Below are 25,063 nucleotides of genomic sequence, written 5' to 3' on the forward strand. Positions count from 1 at the left end.
CTCATTTTCTTATTCCTCCAAACAAATCCTCTGAAAACAAGCACATTTGTGTTTCCTACCTTTTTTGTGTTATTTCCCAGAGGTACCTGCACTATCAGATCAGCTCCAGTACCACCATGAATACTAGCGGTATGGGGATACTGCAGTATCCATCCGATACTAAGTAAATATAGTATTGCAAGTATTGCCAATAGCAATACCGATACTGATGTTTTTAACATATAAAGGCAGTGTATGTAGGGGTGAGCAGTGTATCGAGATTTATGACATGAGTCAGCATAAGTTTGCAAATTCTAAACACATTTTAATGATCCCTGCAATTCTACAATAATCATTTAATAGAATAAAAACACACCTTTCAGCTTTTCATGGGTTTTGAAACTGGGTTTTTGGAGACCTAGAATTTAAACGTGCCTGCCTCTAGAGCACAACTTTTGTTGTTTAAATGAGCTATAAACTATAAATAAATAGGCTCAAGTCCGCCCACTGAACTGAATAAGCAGCTAATAAGATGGATGTCTTTTTCAACTTTTTAAAATCCATTTCCGTATTTATATTAAAAAAGATATTCCCTTGCTTTTATCATTACAATTAATCTAACCATCTATATTCAACATTTAGCCAACAAGTAGCTACAGATATTTTACCATTTAATTGAATGCTGAATATCTGATACTTTTAGGCCAGCCTTTCACTATAGTGAGTCTTTTCTAATCTTGACATATCCCCTGGAAAACACAGATGTACCCTGGCGTATGATGACTCTTTTAGATGAACATATATAAAATTTAAGAGTAACTCTTATTGTGTATTGCTACTGAGCCCTATAGTTTCCTTTAGTAGTGTTAAACACAAAGGAAATGATCTGAAAATAAAACCCCAACCCTTAGATAATGGAATAGCTATGCTTGAGTTAGGTATTCTGGTACTCCGTCGTCTCCTGCTACTGTCTATGACACATTTGTTGTTGTGTTTTTGCAGTGTTGCCTTAGTTGCCTGGAAAAGATGCCAGGACCTCTCTTTGTGGGGGGTACGGCTGTGGGGAACTGCATTCAGACCATTCAGGAGCGTGAAAATGGGGGATGGAGGGGATTATACATACACTGGCACTGGGCCTGGCTGTTGCCATGGCACACCCATTGTCCCCGAGCACACGGGCATGGCGGAGAAACCTCGAGTGAAAATGTGAATGTAGTAATTTTTCACTTAGGGGTTGATTTGAGCAATTGCAGCTACACTGTATAGTGAAAGATAATGAATTGCCAAGTGTGTTAGAGATATCTGGGGTAGACAGAAGGTCCAAACAATGCACGCGGACAGTAAAACACTCAACTCAAAGTCATCCTTTTGTACTGAATTTCCTTTTGTCTCGCAGTCAACACATGCACTCATATATGGCCACTCTTTAACAAAAGATGAAGGTTTTGCAGCTGTTCTTAGGCTGCATTTTAAACTCCCGGTAAGTCTCAGCTCCAGAGTAGTATGACTCATGAGAGGAAGGTAATCACAGGCAATGATGTCGACCGCTGCAGGGCAAGCCCCGTTGTGGAGGAATACCCTTGAGAAAGTCCACGCCGTCTGCAAACGACTGCTCATATAGGTCTTGGGATTGCCCTGGCCTCACAGCTAATCATAGCTGTCCTTCTATACCGTCTAAGCGCCACTGTCCAATCGACGTGTAGCTTGGAGCAGCTGCTTTCACATCATTGGTCGAGCTAAAACAAGGGCGGTTTTTTTCCCCTCTGCTCGCTCCAACAGCACCATCTCTGGCAGGTGGTGTACGCTCTTAAAGCGTAAAGTAGGCTAATGTGTAGGACGATAGGTAGGTAGTCGTAGTGAAAAAAACGCCGCGTAGGGTATTAATTTTTTTTGTTTTTTATTATTATTATTTTTTGAGAGGGTTGCCAGATTTGCAGTGCGCGTCGCTATGTTTCCTTTACACCCAGCGGAGTCGCAGTGAGTGAAATGAGCATCGGGGTTCCCCTCTCTGAGCCAGACACTTCGTGCTTTACGGTCAGCGGCGAATTTAGACAATTGCTCCTTCATCATGCAGCTCCAGATAAAAAGACGGAGAAGCCCTACGTGTTGATAAAATCTCGCCGGCGGTATAAAGTGTGAATGAGAGAAAGCCTTCCCCCCCTTCCTCCTTCTCCTCCTCCTCCTCCTCGTCCTCCGGGCCAACGACCGACGAGCTCTCACATCCTGGAGCTGCCTCACTTCGTCCGCCGGCGTAGCATACAACATGATATGTTGATGACATTTTTTGGAAGTGGTCGTGCCTTTTGTTTACACGCCGGGATACGTGATATGCGGATCTGCGAGCGCCACGAAAGCCGAGCGAGCGGACGTTTTTTTCTGCTTTGAAAATGAGGAAGCAATTTCATAAAGACCCAGAAAATGGCAAGAAGGTCTCGTCGTCCGTGGGCCCGGATTTGAGTAAAATGAGAAGGAAAGAGGCAAATGCAACAGCAGCATGATTATCATTATTTTTTTTAAATCTGACAGAATGACACCAAAGGGGGTAAAACTGGAGGTAGATGAGACGCAGCATCAATGAAGGCGATCTGCACAAGTTTTAAGTCGCTCATGATGAACAGAAATACTTTGCAGCTCGATATCAGATCGTTTCCACAATAGTGAAAGATTTTTTTTTCTTTTTCTTTTATTTCTTGCCCCGGCAGATTTTCTAGTTAATCTGCATCTGCTGTCTTTTTTCCCATTAAATATTTCATTTTTTTTCTATATTTTTGATCCGGATTCAGCCCTGACTATTCAATGGAAGTATGTTATCAGCTGCCGGTTTTGCCTCTAGACAGGCCGGTTCCCAAACATGTCCTCAGCCGAAGGGGAGCCATTAGTTTCAGCTCCAGCTCTTCTCTCTTCGGGGCTCCTGATCCAAGACAGCTGTCACAGGTAAAACACGTATCATTTCCTATCATCTGATCACAGTGGGCTCGATTCTTTTTTTTTTTTTTTTTTTTTCCTTTTTTTTGTGGGGGGGCACATGCATCTTACAACCCACATCATTTTCAGAAACCATATAAATAATCCACAGGAATCTTGCAGGTGGTTGCTGGATATTTAGGCCCCATCTCTCTCACACACACACACACACACACACACACACACACACACACACACACACACACACACACACACACACACACTGCGAGAGCTCTCCATCAGAGGCATACTGTATATTCTTATCTTCAAGAGCCTAAGACACACAGCAAGTCATCACCCAAAGCCAACTTTACATTTGTGTATGTTTCCCCCTGATAAAGGCCTCTTCAGCTTAAACTTTGTAGCCTTCCTCAGCACCATGATGCTGAGGTGTACCGGCTCACTCCTGGGATTTGTCAGAGGGAACGTGCCACACAGTTATTTATGTTAACATGCTGGGAGGAGAGCTTAAATCATTGAGTCATGCTTGAACTTCCTACTTTCTCAGAGTGTTGAATTCTTGAAAATGTCCCTCTGGTGAGCCTGCCTTTGTTTATTTCTCTTGCTTCTCAAAACAGCCTGTGTGTGTGTGTGTGTGTGTGTAGGGCGGCGGGGGTCATGTTCTGCTTGACTGCCATGTACACACAGACACTGGCAGGCAGCACAGTGCATTTTGAATACATTAGCCAATCGCTGAACCACATTTGAGCATGTGTCTGAGGTAATGGTACCATCTCTTTGGCCTTTGTCCAGCGCACTAGTTAAATCAACGCATGTGCCTGCTATGCCAGCTCACAACAAAAAGCTGCACGTCATGTCACCAGTCAATGAAGTCCCTTCTCCACGGTGTCGCTCCTTTTAAAAAGGGAAGCATCGTTACTATTGATTCAGTGTTTCTTGACAAAAGTAGCAGCGGGGTGTATTCTCGTGCCGTTGGGGTCACATCCTGCTAGTTGCTCGTGAACAGAAACTCCCACGGTGTCGCACGACACCTCTCAGCCCATTAACTGAGCATTAAGCAACTGTCTATGACTACGTGAGCGTCCTCTTCAATGGGCCATCCATTAGTTCTTTGTACAGGACCCTGCTCCACATATCCACCCATGTGTGTCTCTGCTTTGAGCCTACATCCATCCTCACAGGCAGCCCCTTCAAAGACCGATTCATAGGCCTGTTGTCAGCACTCTTTTTTTTTTTTTTTTTTTCTCACTGGGTCATTAGTGTTTGTCCTTTGGTGACCAATATCATGCAATCTTGGATAAGTTGGCTGGACCATGTGGTCACTCAATAACACTCTCTGAACACACTGTGCAAAATCTCTCTCTGAGTCAGTCAGGAGGCTTTTCATAAAACCAATCCAACATCCTCAAACTGTCCTTGCACAATGGTGGTTTCTGGACCATAGTCCAAAGGAGGGTTCCTTGGGGGAAATCCTAAATCCTTATAAGGAAATCAATATAAGTATAATGCTGCATTGTTCCTTTTATGTATACAAACAGAATCCGTGAAGCCGTTCTGTCTCCTGCTCACGTTGATCTCTCAGTTTGGCCGGTCTGCCTTCACAGCCTTTGCTTCTTTGTCATAAAAAGTGCACTGTTTAGTGTTAAAATCATTTCCCATGAAACAAAACTGATTTTTTTTTTTTATTGTTGAACTGGAGAAGGCTTACAAACACTGCAGACAACATTGAGACCAGCCTACGTTGTAGTCATTTGTCTTTATCCCTTGTGAACATCGGCAGAATTGGGTGAACATGCTTGCATACGGCAGTGTCACTCAGTCTTTGTCACCAAGCAATTACACTTCTACAAATATTGTTTTTTGGGCCCTATTTATGACCATAAGGGTGCATTTGTCCTTGGTGGCTGCTGTGTTTTTGTGTGTGGTTCCACAGGCCTGTTGTTTGTGGAAGCGGGGCTGGACTACCATTGCAGAAAGAGGCAGTTAGGCATGGGCCTCAGCTCTGTGGGCAGTGGTTTGGCTTGCTGCCAGGCTCACAGATGGTCGAAGTCTCAGTCCCTTTTCTTTTCTCTGGCTATCTTGTTCCGCTCGCTCACAAGCTCCCTCTCTTTCTTTCTCTTTCTCCGATGCACCCCTCCCCTTCCCTCGCCGATGAAGACATTTCCTCTCGTAAACAGTGGACGAAAGAGCAGGGTCGGAGTCTCTGAAGAATATGTCACTCTGTGACTGTGGAATTGTTATGATTGGGTGTAAATATGCCGTTGAAGAGGCGTTGAAAACAGCAACGGCATTAAATAAACGGGGCCCATTTATCCATTACAATGCGTCCATTGTCTTTAGCACAATGGGTGTTGTAAGTTGATCAAATCCCAAAAGTGAGATGAAAGATGAATTAGAATTTTCCTGGAATATGGCGTCGCATTGGCTTCTCTTGGAAAAAGAGAGAACCAAAGACACGAATAAGTCAGATTAGGTTGATGCAAAATGAAAGGACCAAGAGGAGGACGCTGCAAAGAGTCATGTGGTTCTCATCTAAACTACAAAGCACAAATGCATTTGCACACAGCTTGACAGTATGTTACTTGTGTTATTACATACATCTCATATTAAGAGATGATGCACAGGGTGGGAACGAGAGTTTCTCGTCTTTTTGTTTGGCTGTCGTGAGCTGCTGCCAGTAACGCACGGTCACACGGTTGCGATAAGGCTTTAAACTTTCAGAAAGAAAGATCCTGCAGAGCCAATAAACAAATACGGAGTATTGATGAAGTATTGATGAAGCCTGAGCAGTCCGATGATTTTTGGTGATAAAGGGAGGAACGCAGCTTTAGACTGGGAGAACTGATCTGCTATCAGTTCGTCATATCACAGTGAGAGATATCATCAGTGCTGTAGTGGCTGCTGATCCGAGATTGGCTCCTCATTTGAGATGTTTACGCACAAGAGGAGATGATGATGATGATGATGAGAAGCCCGTGCATAAGGGTGGAGGATGGCACTGCTTGTTTCATCGCTGCTGTGGGTGTTTCTGTGGAGAGGTCGATAAGGGAATACAGTGCCGTGCTTTTTTTTTTTTTTTTTTTTTTTGTGGGAGTTACTTTGTTGATTTTTACTGAACCGATAAGGTTTTTTGTTTGTTTTTTTTCCTCCTGTGCAGTGCCATCAGATTGACGTCGTTTCAGGATGTGGTAAGAATGCTGAAGGAGCCGTTCAGACTCTGAGCCTGGTGTTTCACAACCTTTCACAAAAACATTTAACCCCTGCGCCGCCAAAACTTTTCGCGCTGAATTCACACAGTTGAGCTGGAATGCACTGTGCTGTTTGCCGATAAGAAGGCGGGGGATTGCGGGTGTTTATTAACCCGCTGATTAATAAAGAGGAGCCAAATATTGCACCCTGTCTTCATTCAACCATACACACTCCTCACCCTTTCTATTTGTCTCCCTGTCTCTGCAAGGGGCCCCCTCTTATCACGTGACTGATCTGTTTTTGTGCTGCAGTGTCGAGTGCTGTCGGCCACGAGAGTGTGGCTATGCACATCGACAGCCACAACATCAGCGCTGCTTGATTTTTATTCTTATTTACTGTGGCTTTATTGACGTATGCGCCTATACAGGAAGGGAGTCTATTTCTCAGTGCTACTGGTTTCAAACCTCAGACAGATCGCGCTGGTTGGTGACCTGGGTTTTCTTTGTTTTCCTCAGAAGGCTCTAAGGAGGGACGGGGCATGAAGTTGGCCCCGAGAGGCAATTAGAGCCTGGGGATGATGTTTGAGATGAATGAAATTCCTGTGCAGCGTAGACGGCCTGTGAGAATATGAAGCACAAGTCTCCCATCCCCCACCTGCTATCTCTACTTATTTTATAGAGCACTGCTTACAGTGTGTGTGTGTGTGTGTGTGTGTATATAAGGCCCTTTTAAGCACTCGGTGTAAAAAAAAAAAAAAAAAAAAAAAAAAAAAAAAAAAGAATTTATGACACACTTGGCGACTAGTTAAAAGTTAAATAACAATAAAAAAATCACTGATTGTGGATATATGACTGCTTGACAGGCATGCCGCCTTGTAACACTGCTCACTGCTACACTCGTCATCATTTGCTGGCCAAGATATCAGGCCAATTCACCCCAGGCCTCTCCTCCAAAGCAGCGGCCGTCTCGCAAAAACTAACTGCAGCTGGAGTGCGTCACAGTGGACACAGTACTCATAAAACACTCTTCCAGCAGGTAGACTCTATCCAGGGTTTTAGTGTATGTAGTGGCTAAAATATATATTATACACACACGCACACACACTCCAGATCTGCTTGTGTTTATAGGCTAGCACTCAGTTTCTGGAATTTGGCGTCCCACACAGCAGAGCGCTGCAAGAGGCCATAAGTCAGAAGGAAGCTTTTGGTTTATGAAAATCCCGTCCACCTGCTTTTTATCTCGAGCATTTACGTGTGTGTGTGTGTGTGTGTGTGTGTGTGTGTGTGTGCGTGCGTGCACTGCTTTGTTTTTTGATATGTCAGTTTATTGGAATACTGCTGGCTTCCTCATTTGCTTGGCCCCAGCTGACTTGCTTACTGGAATAGGCAGGTCCTCAGTTAAAGTCAAATTCTAAGATCTTTATAACCTAGTAAAAGCCAGTTTTAGGCCTGTGTTTCAAATCAGGAAGTGTGAGAATGTTGCATTCGATTGTGCCATTGAAAGGGCATCAGACATCTGTATCTGCTCTTTCACGGTGCTCTGGTGAAAGTGCTTTTTGAGCAATGATTTTGAATTTCTGAGTGTTTTGAAATGAGTGTTTTGGGTTAATTCTGCATGCATTAATCATACTGCATGTTTTCTGATATTTTTAGTGTCTGTTTAACTATACGGGTGAGAAAATGACAAACAATGAAGCCCTGGGGGTCAGCCACATAGTGAGGAGTTTTCACATTAGGTCCTGACCTCAGAAACCTGAGTGTTGTGCCCCAAGGCAGTGGCGCTAAGCCGAGATAAGAAACAGAGCTGTATGTAAACGAGCTTAGATGGAATTGCAGGGAGAACAATGGTTGCGCTGTTAGGCCTAGTGGTTAAAACGCCAAACAGAACTAAAGCTAGCTTGTTCTCAGACTGCTACAATCAAAAACCAACAGACTGCAACTCATTTAAAGGCACTGAAAGCAATAGAAGTTTTGTTAAATTTTTAAAGCTATGTTGAAGTAAGTTGAAAAAACCTTCAGCAGGAGTCATTGTTACTCATTTAAGTCTTAATAAAGTGTATAATTCAGAAGATTTGGTGCAAATTAAAGGGAAAAACCAACATGCGTGTTAGTAAGATGTTAGGCTCACATGTGCCTCAAGAACGGCTTCGGTGCATCTTTGCTACGATGTCCCAAGTCTCTTTAGTCACCGATTCTTCCAAAAAAATATTCCCTCAGTTAGTGTTTTGATGGAATGGAGTGAAGATACCAATCCCTTTGGTATAAAAATTGATAAATTGATCTAAAAGTTACCGAAAATATTTCTGCAAAAGGCATTGTAGAGTTTGTTTTTCCTTTATTTTGTCTTTTGTTTTGCTTAGTTTTTTTTACTGGTAAATATCTCTATATATACTCATCTGACGCTTTATTAGTTACATCTCGCTAGTACTGGGCTGGGCCCCTTTTTGCCTCGACACATTGATACAGCGAGGCGCTGGAAACATTCCTCAGAGATTTTGGTTCATATTGAGATGAAGCGTCATAGTTGCTTGCAGATTTGTTGGCTGCACATCTATGATGAGAATGTCCCATTCCACCACATGCCAAAGGTGCTCTATCTGATTGAGATCAGGTGACAGTGGAGGCTGTTGTGAACCTGTTGTCATGTTCGAGAACACTACACTGTGGTCATAACAGGATGGACATGATCAGCAAAAACAATTCTCAGTTGAGGCCCAACATGTGCCAAGAAAATATCCCCATACCGTTATAGAGCATCACCACCAGCTTGGACCATTGATGCCAGCTGGGACGCCTCCATGCTTACATGTGGTTTACACCAGATTCCCAGTAATTCAGCAGTTTATGAAAAAAAAATGCCTAGTTCAAAGTCACTCATATCACCTTTTTCCCCATTCTGATTCTCAGTTTGAACTTCACCAGGTCATCTTAACCATGTCTGCATTCCTGATTGCACTGTGTAGCTGCCACGTGATTGGCTAAAGAGATACTTATGTTACTGAGTAGATGAGCAGGTGAACCTAACGAAGTGACCAGTGATCGAAGTGATATGTACTTCTGTAACAACCAGCCACGTTGATACCAAATACTGATACTAGCTGATGAAATCTACCTTTTGACATGCAGACTTGCGTAACTCTCCATGTTCTCATTCTTCAGTGTTTTTGGGCAAGAGTAGCCTGGAGACCTGAGCAACTGTCATTATTTACAGGTTCTTTAACAGCAAGTGGGAACTGGGTAGAAGGGGGTTCATTTTTTGCTGTTAAAATATAATTATTTGTTTTGTTTCATAGGGGCTCTGTGATTGACATGTGCCAGCTAGTCTTTAAACTAGATGTCTATATACTGAAGGTGTGGCCAGCCCTGTTGTTTGTGTGGTGATTTGTTAACGTAAATGTTTGCTCACTCACATGCCATCTGGACTTGTAACTGTCCTCATTTTGCCTCCTTATGCAAAGCTAACAACTTCACACTGTGTTTACTCACTCCATTTGCAGTTATTACAAGTTATTAGAAATTCTAGATGGCAAGATTAGCATATCCTGTACACACGTATCACTGCTATAATGCTCGGGGTGATCAGGAGAGAGTACAAAAGTGTTGTGTAAAACTATCTTGAACACACCAGAAATGGCTGGATGGTGACTTCATGGCGTTCCAGCACAGTGAGTCACGTTTCACCCATCACACCCCTGTTTTGCTTTAACCTAATGTTTAAAGAAAATGCTAAGGGGGAACAGAAACTTGCAAGAAATTTTAATCTGGGCTCTGCCTTGTTTCATCCCTGAGGCTGTTGGTCAAATGCAAACTGGCACTGCTCCAGAGTGAAGTCAGAGTTTCTAAAGCTGCAGTTGATTGGAGGACAGCTCGAAGCAGCTCGGAGTAACTTTAACTGTATTAAAGTCATTGGGAAACAAATCAAGCAAGCTTTGGTCATGACATGAAAAAGGGCATTCACTTAGTATCTACCTGCCACTCTAAGGCTTGTATTGTTACGTGCAAGAAAATCAAGACATCTTGTTTTTCTTGTGTGCACCATATAGTTTGCATAATGTGCACTAATGCTTTTTCAGTCTCTAAAACCTTGATTAAAAAAAAAAAAAAAAAGGTTGTTGACCCATTTAACTAATTTTTTTTAAAAAAACCCTCAAACTACCGTAAGAAATAAAACAAAACTTTAATTACCAATTAAAAACAAAGAGAAGCTCAGTGCTGGACTTCTTTTTATATGTTGTAATTTCAATTTTGTAGTTAATTAAAGTGAATAAACACTGTTCTTTAAACTTTAATAAATCAGTGTAGGTTCTCAGTCATCCAGGTCATAGTAATCTAATAGTAGTTTAATAAATTAAGTGTGCATGTGACATTTAGCTCAAGTTCTTCAGTTGATATCTTGCATCTGTCTTCTTATCTCAGTCACAGCTGTGAAGCATAAATGCCAGAAGCGCAAAGCTTAAAAAAGTGACTTAACTTCTTGTTGGACCATGACAGGCCCATGGTTGTCTGGCTTTGTGTGTTGGTGCAGCAAGGCGTGTCAAGGGTATGTGAGGGTGTGTGTGTGTGGGTGTGTTGTGGGCTAGCCATTTCAAGGGTAAAATGTGACTTTCCCTTCTGTTCACAGTGAGAATGTGACATACACAAAGTGCAGCTCTTGCCAACTTGTTGTACAAGGGAGGTCATGGCAGAAAGCGCCAACTGGCTGGTGTGTGTGTGTGTGTGTGTGTGTGTGTGTGTGTGTGTGTGTGTAAAAGGTTTTGTTGGTGCTAGCTGTGTTAGCAGGGCCGGTCACTCTTCATACCCACTCTTAGCCAGCATTATACAGTTCCCACACGTGTTGTAGCCTATTCCAACTCCCATCTTACACACACACACACACACACACACACACACACACACACACACACACACACACACACACACACACTAGCCCCGTGCATAACATACCCACAATCTATAATGCTCACACTAAACACTGCGCCATGTGTAAACACAGAGGCCTGTTGACACTAAAATACAGCTTTGCACATTACCCACCCTGAGTCAAGCTGTTTGCTAGGCAGTAAAATATTAGCTTTGGATTGGTGGCTGTCATGAGCTTAGAGTACAGACATTGTTAGGTGTATATCTGTGTGTGTGAAAGATTCACAGTAATCCTAATTATATGAGGTAATGAGTGTACAAGCCAGAGCATTTGTGTTTTTGCATGTGTTTGTGTTTGGTGTGACCTGCCGGCTGTTGTTAAATGGCCACAGATTAGACACATTTATCAAGCCCATTGCTGTACTCTGTAGTTGTGGACCATAATACAGAGCTACCTAGTTTTGCCTTTTTAAATCTATTTTTATTATAACTTTCCTTTATATAAAAATATGCTTTGAGTGCTTTGAGTGAAGGGTGCCCTGTGTTAACCTGGAGGGTTAAGGATCCAGTAAGGCCCTTTTGTTCTTTAGAGTTGTATACAGGGAACAGGTTGGTTGTCAGTGGACCAAAACATCTTCCTTTTAAAAACAGTTTGTCCTAGTAGAGAGCCGTAAGTCTGGCACCAAGTCAATCAGTGAGGTAATCTTCCAGTTATGCAGGATCTCTGTGAAAGGGGTAACTCTAGACAAGGGTAGCCCCATTAGGGTGAGTGAAGAGTTGACCTGGAGGGGGGCCAGGATGTGTAAAGTGCACAGAGAGGTGAGCCAGCACCTCACTGTAGCCTTGGGCAGCTGTCTGTCAACAGAGCAAATATGTAGTTTCGGCAGTCGTGCCTGCTACAGCTACTGCTGTGCAAGTAACACTATTGTCGCAGCTGCCTTCATGCACTGGAATACTAGTTAGGACTGGATTTTGTTTTTGTGCAGAGAATAAAAGTAAAAATTTTATCCTCTAATGGATTGTTATCCCAGCCCAGAGTGTACCCTGGGATAGACTGCTGACCTCCTGCAACCCTAAGTTGTATAAGCAATTAAGATGAATGGATGGATGCATGGATAAAGAAGTAAACATGGTTTGCTGGAACATTTTTCAATGTTTCTTCAACTCATTTGCTTTCCATAGTCAATAAAAGCACTATTCAAATTGAATGTAATATTTGGGAATTCCACAAAAGGTCCTGAAACCTGAATAACCTAAATGGTTTATTTCCTGGTTTATTCTTCTTTTCTGGTTTATTCTTCTTTTCTTTTTTCCCCAATGCATTAAAAATGTATCTGCAGCCCGTGTACCAAAGCCGTTTGCTGCACTGCTGACGCATATTGAGGAAGTATTTACATATTTTAAAACATGATGCGTCAAGTGCATTACTTTACAGGAAATGGTATTGTGATTTGTTTGGATGTGATGCTGAACCCAGTGTTGACTGAGAGAAGTATTTCAGGAAGTTACAGCATTTACGTGGTATTTCATGTTCGTGGGTTACAGTAAGCAGTAAAAGTGATATTCCAGAAGAGTTTTGTGCAGTGAAGTTAATTTTGCTTTTGAAATTGATACTAAATTGCATTTCAGTATATTTCATGAAACTCTTTCTCTGTCTCTGTGTGCAAGGAACAATAATATAAGTAAAGTTCCCTGATGTGCTTTTTATTTTATGGGGAGGGGTATCTGTGTTTGTGTGGGATCTCCCCTGGGTCCTCCTGCTTCCTCCCACAGTCCTAAGATACTCACGTTTGGTTAACTGGTGATTCTGAACTGGCTGTAGGTGTGAATGTGGGTGCGATTGGTTGTTTGCCTCTTGTGATGGACTGGCAACCTGTTCAGGGTGTATCACAATGCTTGCTCGTTGACAGCTGGGATAGGCTCCATCCTGAACTGAATGACGGTTAAGTAAACGAATGGCCGTCGTTCAATGCACGTTAAAGATTTATTCATCATAGTGCAAGTCTGGTTGTGGCCTGTCTTAGTCCACTGCTTTAAAGTGTGCTTTTTGGATTATGGAAGGCATAGACCAAATCCTAACACAGGGGTACTATTTAGAAAGGACTGAGTGTTGTTTAATGTTATTTACGCACAATGCTCCCTCTGCTTTTGTCTTGCATTGAAAAGGTTTTTCATCATTTTCTTTTTCCTTGGCACACTCTGACATGGAATAAAAAGTCTAAATTAAATGTCCAAATCTAGATTTAGCTCAGACTTTATTGAATAAACAGTTAGCAGATGGCCACTAAACACTTCCTGTAACTGCTTTTAAGAAGAAGAAGAAAAAAAAGTCTTTTATGAAGCAGCTGCCAGAAGCTCTGAGTTTAGACTCTTAAGCTGATAAGTTGACTTGTTGCTAGCTGGTCCGTCACATCTGTACAAGCTGTCAATTCCACCATAGTCACTTTTACTAATTCAAAGTGCATTCACGTGCTGACATCAGAATAAATAACTTTAGAAAATATATCTATACTTTTAATACTTCTGCATTTTCAAACTATGCTTTGAGGCAAATCTTTAAGTTGCATAAGAACCTCACACATCAAAAAAATACTGTTGGTGTCTGTGTGTGTGTGCGTGTGTCCCCAAATAGCACATGTGTTTCTCACATGACTGATAGCAGTGCCGAATCAGGCTGATGACACGGTGCTAGAGCATGTTTATCAGTATAACACCAGAGTGTACAGAGTATACACTGCAGATTAGAACCTGCAGCAGAAGCATTACACCACCCTCCTCTTATCAAGTCCTGCATATGCATTAAAATGTAAAAAAAAATAGAAGTGTTTTGGGCTGCGCCTGTTGTTGCACTGCGATTGTTATAGTAAGAAAACAGCTGCAGGGCTCAGGTTTACAATTATTTATTGAACCAATAAAAAGAAGTGATGTTTTGAGCACCACTGGTCTTTATTGGTGATCAAGGACTGTTATACTTCACACGTGGTTTTGGACAGGCGGGACCTCTTTGTTGTTCGGCAGTATTTGTAATTGCGTTGCACTGTATCGGTTGAACAATAGCTGATGTTTTCTTTTCGTTTCTTCTGTTTTTTTCTCCCGCTCAGAGACGAGGGGCCATCTCCTACGACAGCTCTGACCAGACAGCGCTGTATATTCGTATGCTAGGTAAGTGTTAACCTGCTCTTTCTACATACACACAGTAGAGACACAGTCCCACTACTTGGAGACCTCGGAAGGTTTACCTTCTCTGTGATCGTCTCAATTTCTTATTGTTAAAATAAAAGCACTGAGATGCACATTTAAGGGCATGTCCAGAATCCTTTCAATCCCTGGCCTTTTTTAATCTTTAAGTCACGATAGGGTTCAGGGTGTGTGTGTGTGCGTGCGTGCGTGCGTGCATGCATGTGTATCGGTAGTCTTCAGTCTTAAAAGTTCAATCAGATATGTGATGAGCATACGGTTTTTATTTTAACTGTAAATAAACTAAAGCGTCTTTGGCTGAGGTTATTTTTTGTGTACATATGCGTGCATTCGTGCATGTCCATTCGCACTCAGTGACCCTAAAGAGGATAAGCAGTTTAGAAAATGGATGTGAGGATGAAGGTTCATAGCTCTGCCAGGCAGATGGAGTCAAGTGCATCTAGGAAGCAGCCAGTTCAGCTCCGTAATCAATAAGGTTACTGGGGATAATGGTGCGATTAGAGCCTGGTTATACCCCTGAGGTATGTGTACTAAACAAGGATGCTGTCTTGCATGGAACTTTTGGCACCTCATATCATACTTGTTGGCTGGGAGGTAGCAGCAAAGAAGAAGAGTAGAATTGCTTGAAGTGTTATCCTGTCTGTATTCTTCTTGGACATTTTAGATTGCTGCTATGAAATGTAGTGAGCGGGCAGGGAGCTATCAGTATTAGACGCAGTTCATAATATTTGGTGGCTTTCTTGAACTGCTTGACTTATGTGAAAAAAAAACAAAAACAACATATTATTGTCATACTTTGTTTCTTTCCGGCATGATCATGAGTCGACTGCTGCCTAGTCTAGTCTTAATAACAGCATTTCATTGAGCTGAGTGAAGGAGCTTTAGCTTTTTAATCATTTTACTTAGCTAAGTATGATGGCAGTCTCATATGTCACAGGCATAAAGCATCTGTGTGTGTAGATTTTCAGATTAAATTAAGTGTAAGGAGAGGCACGCTAATGCAGACGGGTGCTGGGCCTGGGTTCAGTCTGCCAAGTTAATGCTGATGTGCTTTCAAATAGCAGGACTCAGAGCTTTTGCCTCATCAGTTATAATGACAATGACCTACATTCACCCCAGAGCTCCAGCACTAATGCACCACAGGGGAGACGTGGACCCTTTGACACTGAAAACGCACTAATCACACAAACTCGCGCAGACAGACGCGCTCTGGGCCCGAGCACGTGTGTTTGCATCTGCAGATGTGACAGATGTGCATACATATGGGCATATGACGACTGCCTAAAAGTGCATGAATTGTGGTGTTTTTTGTTTATTTTTGCAGAATTCATATTGTGCAATCGAAACTAAACATTCATGAATAGCTTTTCAAAGTAATGTTTGGCGCCACTATGCCGTGAATAGTAATTCTTAGTTTTTGGTATTTTGATAGGAGCTTGTGTAGTATTCAAACAGCTGTTTGCAAGTAAGTAACAAGGTGGTTGTGGGAACACACTGGTGTGACTGCTTTTTTGTTGTTGTTGTTGTTGATAAACTGATGCACACGTGACACAATTTTAAGTGCTATGCTGGAAGCATACCATCGCACCTTTAATCAGTATACTGCAGTATAGAGTCTTGCTGTACATACAGTGTTGCCTGGAACAACACACTAGCATTTGCTGCATCAGTCATAGCACCATCCTGTCACCTCACTGTGCTCTCACTGCTCTCGACTGCAGCCTACAAGCAAGCAAGCAGGCCGGCCGCCGTCTGTTAGGTCTGAGTTTGGAGCCTGTCTCTGTTTCTCTGCCTGACTACTAAAACCAGTCACAGATCGGCTATAGATCCTTCTCAGTGGCTCGGAGTACTAATAGTAGAGCAGACTGCCCTGACATGGCATTGCATGCTCAGCTGTTTGACTTGTCTGTCCGTTGAGTTTCCTCTTCTGGAACATGGGAGTGTGTGCTTGTGTGTGACTGTGCCCGCACATGGATAGTCCACACTGGGTCTTGGTCAAATAGTATTTTTCACAATCTCTTGCTTGTTTTAGCTTGCTGGGGAGTACAGAGATGATGGGTTTTACCACAGCGTCCTGTCACACGTCACGATTTAGTTCCAAAGCTTCACATAAGAAGGATTATTTCCTAATTGTTTAGAAAAGCTGAGACATGATTGGGGAGGGGGTGGGGTAGGTTTTCTGTCAACACTCTGAGGTATAATAAATGGTTTTCTGTAGGTTTTCTAGAAAAAAGCAAATTTGAAAGATTTTGTTGATTATTTTGTTAGGATTCAGTGCTATGAGGCTATGACAGTGAAGTAAAAGTGTTTGACATTAAAACAATTTAAGCACAAGCTACTAAAAAGGGCAGGTAGCAAGAAACACGGGGAGAAATAACAGTTTATAATAACAGAAAAGTAAGTAAGATATAAATATTTGCTCTGTCTTTGGATGTTGCCAGAAAACCAGAGTAAGTTTCAGCTTCTTAAAAATCCAAATGAAAGAAGATTTACTACATTGTCATGTGGTAAAGCCCATCTTTGTGTCACTAAAGCAAGATAAACTCCAGGATATAGCGCCAAAAGATTACTAATTGGATGCACTTCTGGACTTCTTTTCACGCTGTATGAATCTTGAGGAAATAAGTGTTGATTTCTTCTAGGAGATGTGAGAGTGAGAAGTCAGGTTGGATTTGAACCGGAACGTAGAAGCTCCCACCCGTACCTGTGCATCGACTTCCGAACGCTTCACAGTGAGTACAGCCCGAGCATCTTGACTAAAAAAACCAGCCTCCCCGGTAGGAGTCACAGACTAGCCCTGTCCTGCGTGACTGAAAGACGCCTGTGTTCTTGTCTCTGAGGTGTGCCTTACTATAAACCTTGTTTGAGGCTTACAGGTGCACGATAAAGCACCACTTTCATTTTCAATGAAAACGTTTGAGTGTACTTGTTGACATTTTTGACCCAAGATTAATCCTACCTCACGCTGACGTGTTTCTGGATTGCAGCGACAGTTTACTCAGACACAGTGCCTTTTGTGGGGTGTGTGCGCGTGTGAGAGAGAGGGAGGGAGAGAGACCACTGACAAAGCATGTCTGCTGTGTGATCCCAGACGAAAGGCTTACGAGTGGGCGGCTGTGTCAGCAGCAACTGTTTGTGTATTGCTGTATTGGTGTCAGATCCCCACCAAGCTTGTCCGAGCCAAGTAATTCTCCAGGCCTAACGAGGTTTAGAAATGAACATGCCCCAATGTTGTCGTCTGTTTTAGATGTTGTATCCTTTGTAAAATATCGTGTGCGTCTGTGTGTTTGTGTGCGCAGCACGGCTGGGCTGCGGCTCCACGTCGGCCAGCTGTGATCCTGAAAGGCGGGTCCACAGGCTGCTCAGCTTCCAGAGATACCTGCATTCGTCCCGTCTGCTGCGAGGAGTCCCCCAGCAGATACCCCTCCACATCCTCGATGAAGATTACACTGGACAGGCTAGAGTATGGGACTATTTGTAATATTTGGCACCACAATAAAACAGAAGTGCACATTTTCTTTTTATAATTTATTTTTTCCAAACCTCACGTAAAACTCTCTCTTTTCTCTATCATAGTGCATGCTGGAAAAAGTCGGGAATTGGAATTTTGACATTTTCCTCTTCGATAGGTTGACAAATGGTAGGTAAAATATAATCTGTAGGACTTATGAGACGTTCTAAATGCCATGATGCCTTAACTGACATCAATCAGCCACAACGTTAAAACCGCAGTTCCTCCTTGTGACCCAAAAACAGCCATCAGGGAACGGACACAAGACGTGCAAAGTGAAGATTTTACTCTGTTGTGGACACAGACGGCACAATGTCACGCGTGCGCTGTTGTTGCAATGTAATGGCCACTCTACATCCACATGGAGCCTCACACTTGCAGTCTGATTACAAAATTTGCGTGACTTTAGAGGCCAGATCGACACAATGTGGAGGGTGTGAAAGAACTAGAGTGAAGGTGGATGACAAAAAGACAGGAGACCGAGCGGGAGGTGGCAGAGCTGAAAATGCTTTTGTTGGGAATGAGGCAGATTTCAGATCAGATTGAGCAGTTTGGATACAAAGTTAGAGAGGGAAGTCTGAGATTGTTTGGACATGCAAATAGAAGGCATGATGGATATACTGAAAAAGGATTTTGTGACAGTCGGACGAAAAAGAAGCAACCTGGCAGGAGGAAAAAACTGAGACCACAGATGCAGTGAAGGAGGACCTGCAGAGGTTTGGTGTGACACATGAGGATAGATATGGATAGAGTAAGATGGAGGCAGATGATCCTCAGTGGCTATCCTTAAAGGGACCAAGTAAAAAGAAGAAAAGGTGTGCGTGTTCTGACTCTGAAACAATGTTTCACGAGTGGCATTTATCAAAGTAACACCCACATGAATGACAGCACTGAAGGTGTTGTAACAAAATGATCAATATTCACTCCACCTGTCGGCGGTTTTAATGTTGTGGCTGATTGTCGTGCACACTGACTGGTGAATCCTGACCTCTGGTTGAGATTTAAAGTGTTGGTGCTGGTGCCATCTATCTGATACCTGGCACAGTTTTAGGATTAGCTCTGCAGCTATGTCACTGTTTTACTTTAAATATACATCAGCTGTTTTATGTCTAAGCAAAGCCCAGGCTTGACAGAAAATGAATATACAGTGCAGTATTATTTAGATTTGTATTAAACTAAACTCAAATTATTTTAAGTGTATTGGTGTGGAGGCCCTATATTTATTTATCTGTGTAATAGGATAGAAGTGCATACTCTTCTGAATTAGCCCCTCCTCCTTTCTGTGTGTACTCCTGTAACCTCTAAAATCCTCAAGAATATTTTTCCATAAGCTGTTTTCACACATGCACTGTAGCCCTGAATTTCTCTAAACCTCACAGACTGGTGCGCTGTCCAGGGTGTACCCCGCCTCTTACTGTATGACAGCTGGGACATACTCCAGCACTCGGCAGTGGTGCGTGGGAGAAATGTCAGTCATTTCTCCATTAGCAGGTCTTTTCATCTGCGGGCTGCATAGTACAGTGTCCATGTGATGTCTGATTGCACCAGTGTGCAAATAGCGCAGCTAATACTCTGGCATATTTACTGCTAGCGAGCAGGTGTGACGTGTGCGCTGCCTCCTCCCCTCTGCGTCCAGTAAGATCCCTCGCGCAAACCACCAGGAGTACTTCCTGTAGTGAGAGCATGTCTGAAGCAGACAATTTCCTGCTGTGTACGACATGTGAGAAAGGATAACGGGGGAAAATATTCCAACTCTCTTAAGCTGACGTGTGAAAGGAGCTTCAGAGATTGTGCTTTGTATTTTCATCATACTCCTTTTTTTGGGGGGGGGGGGCAGCTGGTCTGTGTGAAAGCCAGACTGCAGCAATGGAGTTCAGGAAGTCAATGGTAAACAAAAGTAATTCGTTTTTTCTACATTCTCTTATTTGTAAAACCACTAAGTGCCACTCTCGTAATGAGGATGAAAAGAAATTCTTATCATGTATATAATTGCACATCCTGCACTGTATAATTGAGGTAACCTCAATCCAATCATCAAAACAGCTTTAAGACATGTTCTTGACCCGTCTCTGACTTGACCCGAGTTAAACTTCAAAAGCAGGAGTTAAGGATTGCAGTGGTAAGAATCACAACTATTAAAAATTAGACAGAGAAGGAGGAGGTGGTGTAGTGGAGGCAGAATTAGGAAAAATGGATGCATCCATAAAAAAAGACTGGCAATATAAGTGATTATTGTTGAGTTCAGCAGCGTTCAGTTGCAGCTTTTATAGGTGAACTTAAGGGATGAATGCAGAGTGATCATTCTGATTTGACTTCTTGCTCAGGAAACAGCCTGATCACCCTGACTTTCCACCTGCTGAACCAGTATGGGCTGGTGGAGCTCTTCCAGCTGGACATGGTCAAACTCTGGAGGTTTTTGGTCATGGTTCAGGAGGACTACCACAGCGACAACCCGTACCACAACGCTGTCCATGCTGCAGATGTCACACAGGCCATGTACTGCTACCTGCGAGAGCCCATGGTGAGACAAAACACTTGAGCTCTTTTGGGTTTAAGTAGCTAACTCTCACCCAGTCCTTTGCTAGCCACAACAAGGTCTTCTTAAAAAAATTTCTTGCATAGCCAAGGTTTCTTGCTTCAACAGTATTCAACTCACAGTACAGGCTTTCCTCATCAGCTTCTTTCAGTCTAACCAGTGAATGCTACCATTAAGATGTGCGTTTGATAATGCATCCAAATAAGTGCTCTTACAGACAGATTTTGAATAAAAGTATGCTATTTGCAGAGCTGAGAGTTCTTCAGAGAAGGCATTCTTGTATTTTAAACCCTTCTTGCGTTATTTTTTCTGCAGCTTGCCAAGTCTCTGACCTCCAAAGACATCTTACTGGGACTCTTAGCAGCTGCCACCCATGACCTGGACCATCCTGGGGTCAACCAGCCTTTCCTCATCAAGACTGACCACTATCTTGCCACACTCTATAGAGTAAGGCAACAAAGCAGTCACTCTTTAGCCTGCCTAACTTATTAGAAGACTTCAGTGAAGGATGTTGTACGATGTATTAAATTAACGTGCACACACAATTTCTCGTTTGTACACCCAGAATACCTCAGTTCTGGAAAACCACCACTGGAAGTCAGCAGTGGGTCTGCTCAGAGAGACTGGGCTGTTCTCCCATTTGCCTGCTGAGGACAGGTCAGTCTGACACTGAGAAACACAAAGAGAACTCAAACTGTGCCACTTACAAGGCTGTACAGAAATGGAGTTCTTTCATAAGACCGCTCTTTGCTTTCTTAAACAAACATGCTTTGTAATACCTCAGGCTGAACATGGAGAGGGATTTGGGTTCCTTAATCTTGGCTACGGACATCAGCAGGCAGAATGACTACCTGTCCAGGTTTCGCTTGCACCTGGACCAGGAGAACCTGTGCATGAGCACCGCCAGCCATCGTCATTTCGTCCTGCAGGTCAGTGTTGGTTTAAAAAAAACAAAGCTCCTGCATCTCAGCAAACAGCAGGGTCATATTTATCTTTGCTTTTCCAATTCATGCAGATGGCCCTGAAGTGTGCAGATATCTGTAACCCCTGCAGACCATGGGAGCTGAGCAAACAGTGGAGTGAGAAAGTGACAGAGGAGTTCTTCCAACAAGGTTATCTGTCCATATTTTTCCCTTATTTGTTTTGCTCTTTCTTCTCCAGATTGGAGGTCCTTTCTTTCTTCTTGTTTATTAAAGTCTTTGTTACACTCTTGCAGGAGACATTGAGAAGAAGCACAAACTTGAAGTCAGCCCACTTTGCGACAGAGAGATGAACACAGTCGGCAACATTCAAATAGGCAAGGATTTTGGCTCTGTTTTTATTCCCCCGTTATCAATGGCTTGCGTGTAATACAAATACTCGTCCTAATCAGCATCTGCTACCCTTTCTCCTCCCTCAGGCTTTATGACATATGTGGCTGAGCCGCTGTTTGCAGAGTGGGCCCGTTTCTGTGACACACGTCTGTCCCAGACCATGCTGGGTCACATGGGGCTAAACAAGGCCAGCTGGGGAGGCTTACAGCAGGAGCCGGCTCCGGTCTCCGAGGAGGCAGAGCCCAGCACGGCCTGCGCAGACACAGGAGACGCTGCCACCGCGCCGAGTGACGGCAGCACAGCTACGACCGCAGGAGGAACCAGCTCCAAAGAAATACCTCAGGGAAGCAGAGAATCCTGACACACTCCTTCTGTGCCATTTCACCTCAACCTCGTGACCCCTGGGGGGCCTCAGGGCCTCACAATACACTGAGGGGGTCGGGTGGGGCACCCAGCGGTTTGCGGCCACGCCGCTGCCCCACCCGTTCCGAACACCTAGTTTATGTTTTGTTGCTTTGGCCTCCCATCTTGATAAACCACTGATTTTACTTAATTTATTTAATTTTAATTCCTCTTTTTTTGGCATAGAGCAATACATAGATACCTCATTTGGCTACTGCTGTATTTTTTCTTTTTATTTGCTTTATTTATTTGTCCACTGTAGTTTTGGCATTACTGACTGAACACACCACCTTTTTTTTTTGTGTGTTAAAGTTTGTGAACTTTAAGGGGAAAGCAGTATAAGAACTGAAGAAGACCTTTTCTGGTATTTTTTTAAGTGCCATTTGAAAACAAAGATTTGAAGAATGATCTGAACTGTATTGACTGAGACAGCTGGAGTGTTCAGACCTTTCTAAGACTTTGGAGTAATGCCGTTGTTGCATTGGTATTGAAGATTCTTCCTCATGTAAAAAAAACAACAACAGAAAAAAAAAATGTGACAAGCCCAGTCCTTTTGCTGCCTCTACGAAGACTGTTTACGCGTCTTGTTTGTTTTGTATCTTTCCGTCGAACTGAAACGAATCACGTCGGCCCCACATTTGCCTTCGAAGCACAAATGTGAAGAAACCACTCATTTTGAACTGTTACCCCTCCCACCCCACCCCCACCCCCTGTCAAAGCCATGAGCAGAACCTTATTCAGACACACCAGATGCCATAAATGACTCCACCTGTTCTACCATGTGTTCCTGCACTCCCGAATAACAGCGGCGTTCGATGAGCAGCTTTGTTTCCAAGACATCCTGTGAAGGTATTATAGGAAATAGTCTCTTTCTGATGTTTCCACATCATCCAGTCCTGGTTAAACTTGGGGCAGTGGGGTGAGGGTGGGTGGGAACCTTCCCTGCCAGACTGGAGGGTGGTTAGTCACCGCACATGCATCTCACCTGGAAGTCAACTCCACGCAACTCGACTCGCTCAGGGTTTGCAGACGTTTTTTTTTTTTTTTTTTTAAATATATTTCTTTTTTGTAAAAGGGGAGGAGGATAATGCAAGTTTTTTTTTTATTATTATTATTATTGGGTGGTTAGGATCTAGCTAAGGAGTCTCCCTCTCCTCAGAATGTCTCACAGCCACATGAAACCTAAAGGACTGCTCGACTGATGCCTTACAACTATGCACAAACTATGCTAAGTGACCAAACCAACTCCTGTTCCCATCAAGTGCATGGCGTGCTTGTCTTTTGATGCACTGTCCGATCCCTTTGCCTTTTTGTTGCGAGGAACAACTCCAGCTATCTTTTCTTCTTCTTTTGTACGGAAACAAAATTGTCGAGTGAATTTGAACATTCCATTTCTTCGTGTTTGGTTCGTCTACTTTGATTCTGTGTAGTGCCACAAGTTGTGTTTGTGTTTATACATTTTGAAAGATAACAGGTGCTTTTTTTCTTACTTTAGCTGATTTGTATTTTGCTGTTAAGTGCTGTAAGACTGTTGACAAAAACTGTTTACAATTTGTTGCGACAGCCATTTTTTGGGAAGACTTCAGTGTCAAGCCAGATTTTGTAAAGGCTTTGCTGTATTGACCTTTTTGATACATGCCTGTTGCAGTTACAATTTGAATAATAAAACCCGTTGTTGACAAATGCTTGAGTTTTACACCAGTTAATAAATAATCTGGCAAACTGTGAAACCGGTAGGCCCACTCGAGCTCTTTTTAGAGGTACAACTTGCTACTACTGGGTTACGACCCCTTTTTACGACCCATAGCATATATTCAACAAGGTACTGGAAAGATTCCTCAGATATTTTGGTCCACGTTGACCTCATGTCGTCACACTGTAGCTGTGAATCTGCTGCTTCACTATCCCAAAGCTGCTCTGTTGCATTGAGATCTAGTGACTATGGGAGCGATTCGAGGACAGTAAACTCATTGTCATGTTCAAGAAGGCAGTTTATGATATGAGCTTTGTACATGGTGTGTTATCCTGCTGGAAGCAAACACAAGACGATGGGTACACTGTGGTCGTAGAGGGACGTAGTCAGCAATGATACTTGGGTAGGATGTGCTGTTTAAACAATGCTCAGAAAGTGTACCAAGAAATTATCCCCCACGTCATTACACCACTAGCAGCAGCTTGGACCTTTGATACTTTCATGTTGTTTAAACCCAGTTCTGACCCCTGAATTTGTGTTGAATGCTGCATCACAAAGACCAGGCAACATTTTCTCCAATCTTCTACTGACCAGTTTTTTTTTGACACAAACTTTATCCTCAGTTTCCTGTTCTGACAGGAGTGAAACCCGGTGTGGTCTTCTGCCGCTGTAGCCCATCTGCTTCAAGGTTCAACAAGTTGAATATTCAGAGACGCTTTTCTGCATACCTTGGTTGTGTCGAGTGGCTACTTGAGTTACTGTTGCCTTCGTATCAGCTTGCAGCAGTCTGCACATTCTCCTCTGACAACTGCTGATAGATATTTCCTTATTTTCTAACCATTCTCTCTAAACCCTAGAGATGGCTTTGTGAGAAAATCCCAGTGGATCAGCAGTTTCAACAGTCGTGCCATATTACAAATAATTTATATCATCTTTCTTCCTCATTCTGAACTTCAGCAGGTCATCTCGCCTATCTCTACGAGTGCACTAAATTTCTGGCAGGTGTTTGGCTTTTCTATAGATTTGCATTAGCAAGAAGTTGAACAGGTTTTTCTACTGAAGCGGTTAGTGAGTGCGCAATATCAGTTAAATATATAAAATGCATGTAAAAATTACCTATAAGGGTTACATCAAAAACAGTTTGAATGGAAGCTGAAATTTATAGAAGGGCAGGCTGTTTAAGGGTACACTGCATGCAGAGATGCAAGTTTTAGAGGAAGTAAATGGGATTTTGTAGTTTCTTCCATGTGAACAGCTGATTAGATATTTGTGTTAAGCAGCGGAACAATAATAGGTTTATAAAATGTTCAGTCAGTTTCCACGATGACTGTTTGTTTTAAGTCTATTATTTAATCTGAAATCACACAATGATGGATTTTCAGATAAAAACTCAAAATGACCAAATCATCATATAATTTCTTCAACTCACAACTTCTGCAAAAATGACAACAAAACAGG

The 25,063-nt window shown here is 42.8% G+C and overlaps 1 protein-coding gene across 4 annotated transcripts; it reads left to right on the forward strand.

Moving 5' to 3' along the window:
- The first annotated feature begins 1,769 nt into the window (after positions 1-1,769).
- Positions 1,770-23,595, forward strand: pde7a (phosphodiesterase 7A). 4 transcript variants are annotated; one of them, XM_084939261.1, is made up of 13 exons: positions 1,770-2,913; positions 14,054-14,114; positions 15,583-15,615; positions 16,793-16,882; positions 17,450-17,613; positions 17,727-17,790; positions 19,986-20,182; positions 20,513-20,644; positions 20,763-20,854; positions 20,982-21,126; positions 21,213-21,309; positions 21,414-21,494; positions 21,597-23,595. In XM_084939261.1, the coding sequence occupies exons 1-13, from the start codon at positions 2,776-2,778 to the stop codon at positions 21,869-21,871; spliced, it is 1,569 nt and encodes a 522-aa protein (XP_084795387.1). In that variant the 5' UTR covers positions 1,770-2,775; the 3' UTR covers positions 21,872-23,595. The 4 variants fall into 4 exon arrangements, with proteins under 4 accessions (XP_084795387.1, XP_084795388.1, XP_084795390.1 ...); XM_084939262.1 differs by lacking the exon at positions 15,583-15,615; XM_084939264.1 differs by lacking the exon at positions 15,583-15,615 and having other exon boundaries at positions 16,796-16,882.
- The last annotated feature ends 1,468 nt before the right edge of the window (positions 23,596-25,063 follow it).

The sequence above is a fragment of the Perissodus microlepis genome, chromosome 9 (assembly GCF_051167445.1).
Source record: "Perissodus microlepis isolate ML-2025 ecotype Zambia chromosome 9, ASM5116744v1, whole genome shotgun sequence".
Taxonomy (NCBI): Eukaryota; Metazoa; Chordata; class Actinopteri; order Cichliformes; family Cichlidae; genus Perissodus; species Perissodus microlepis.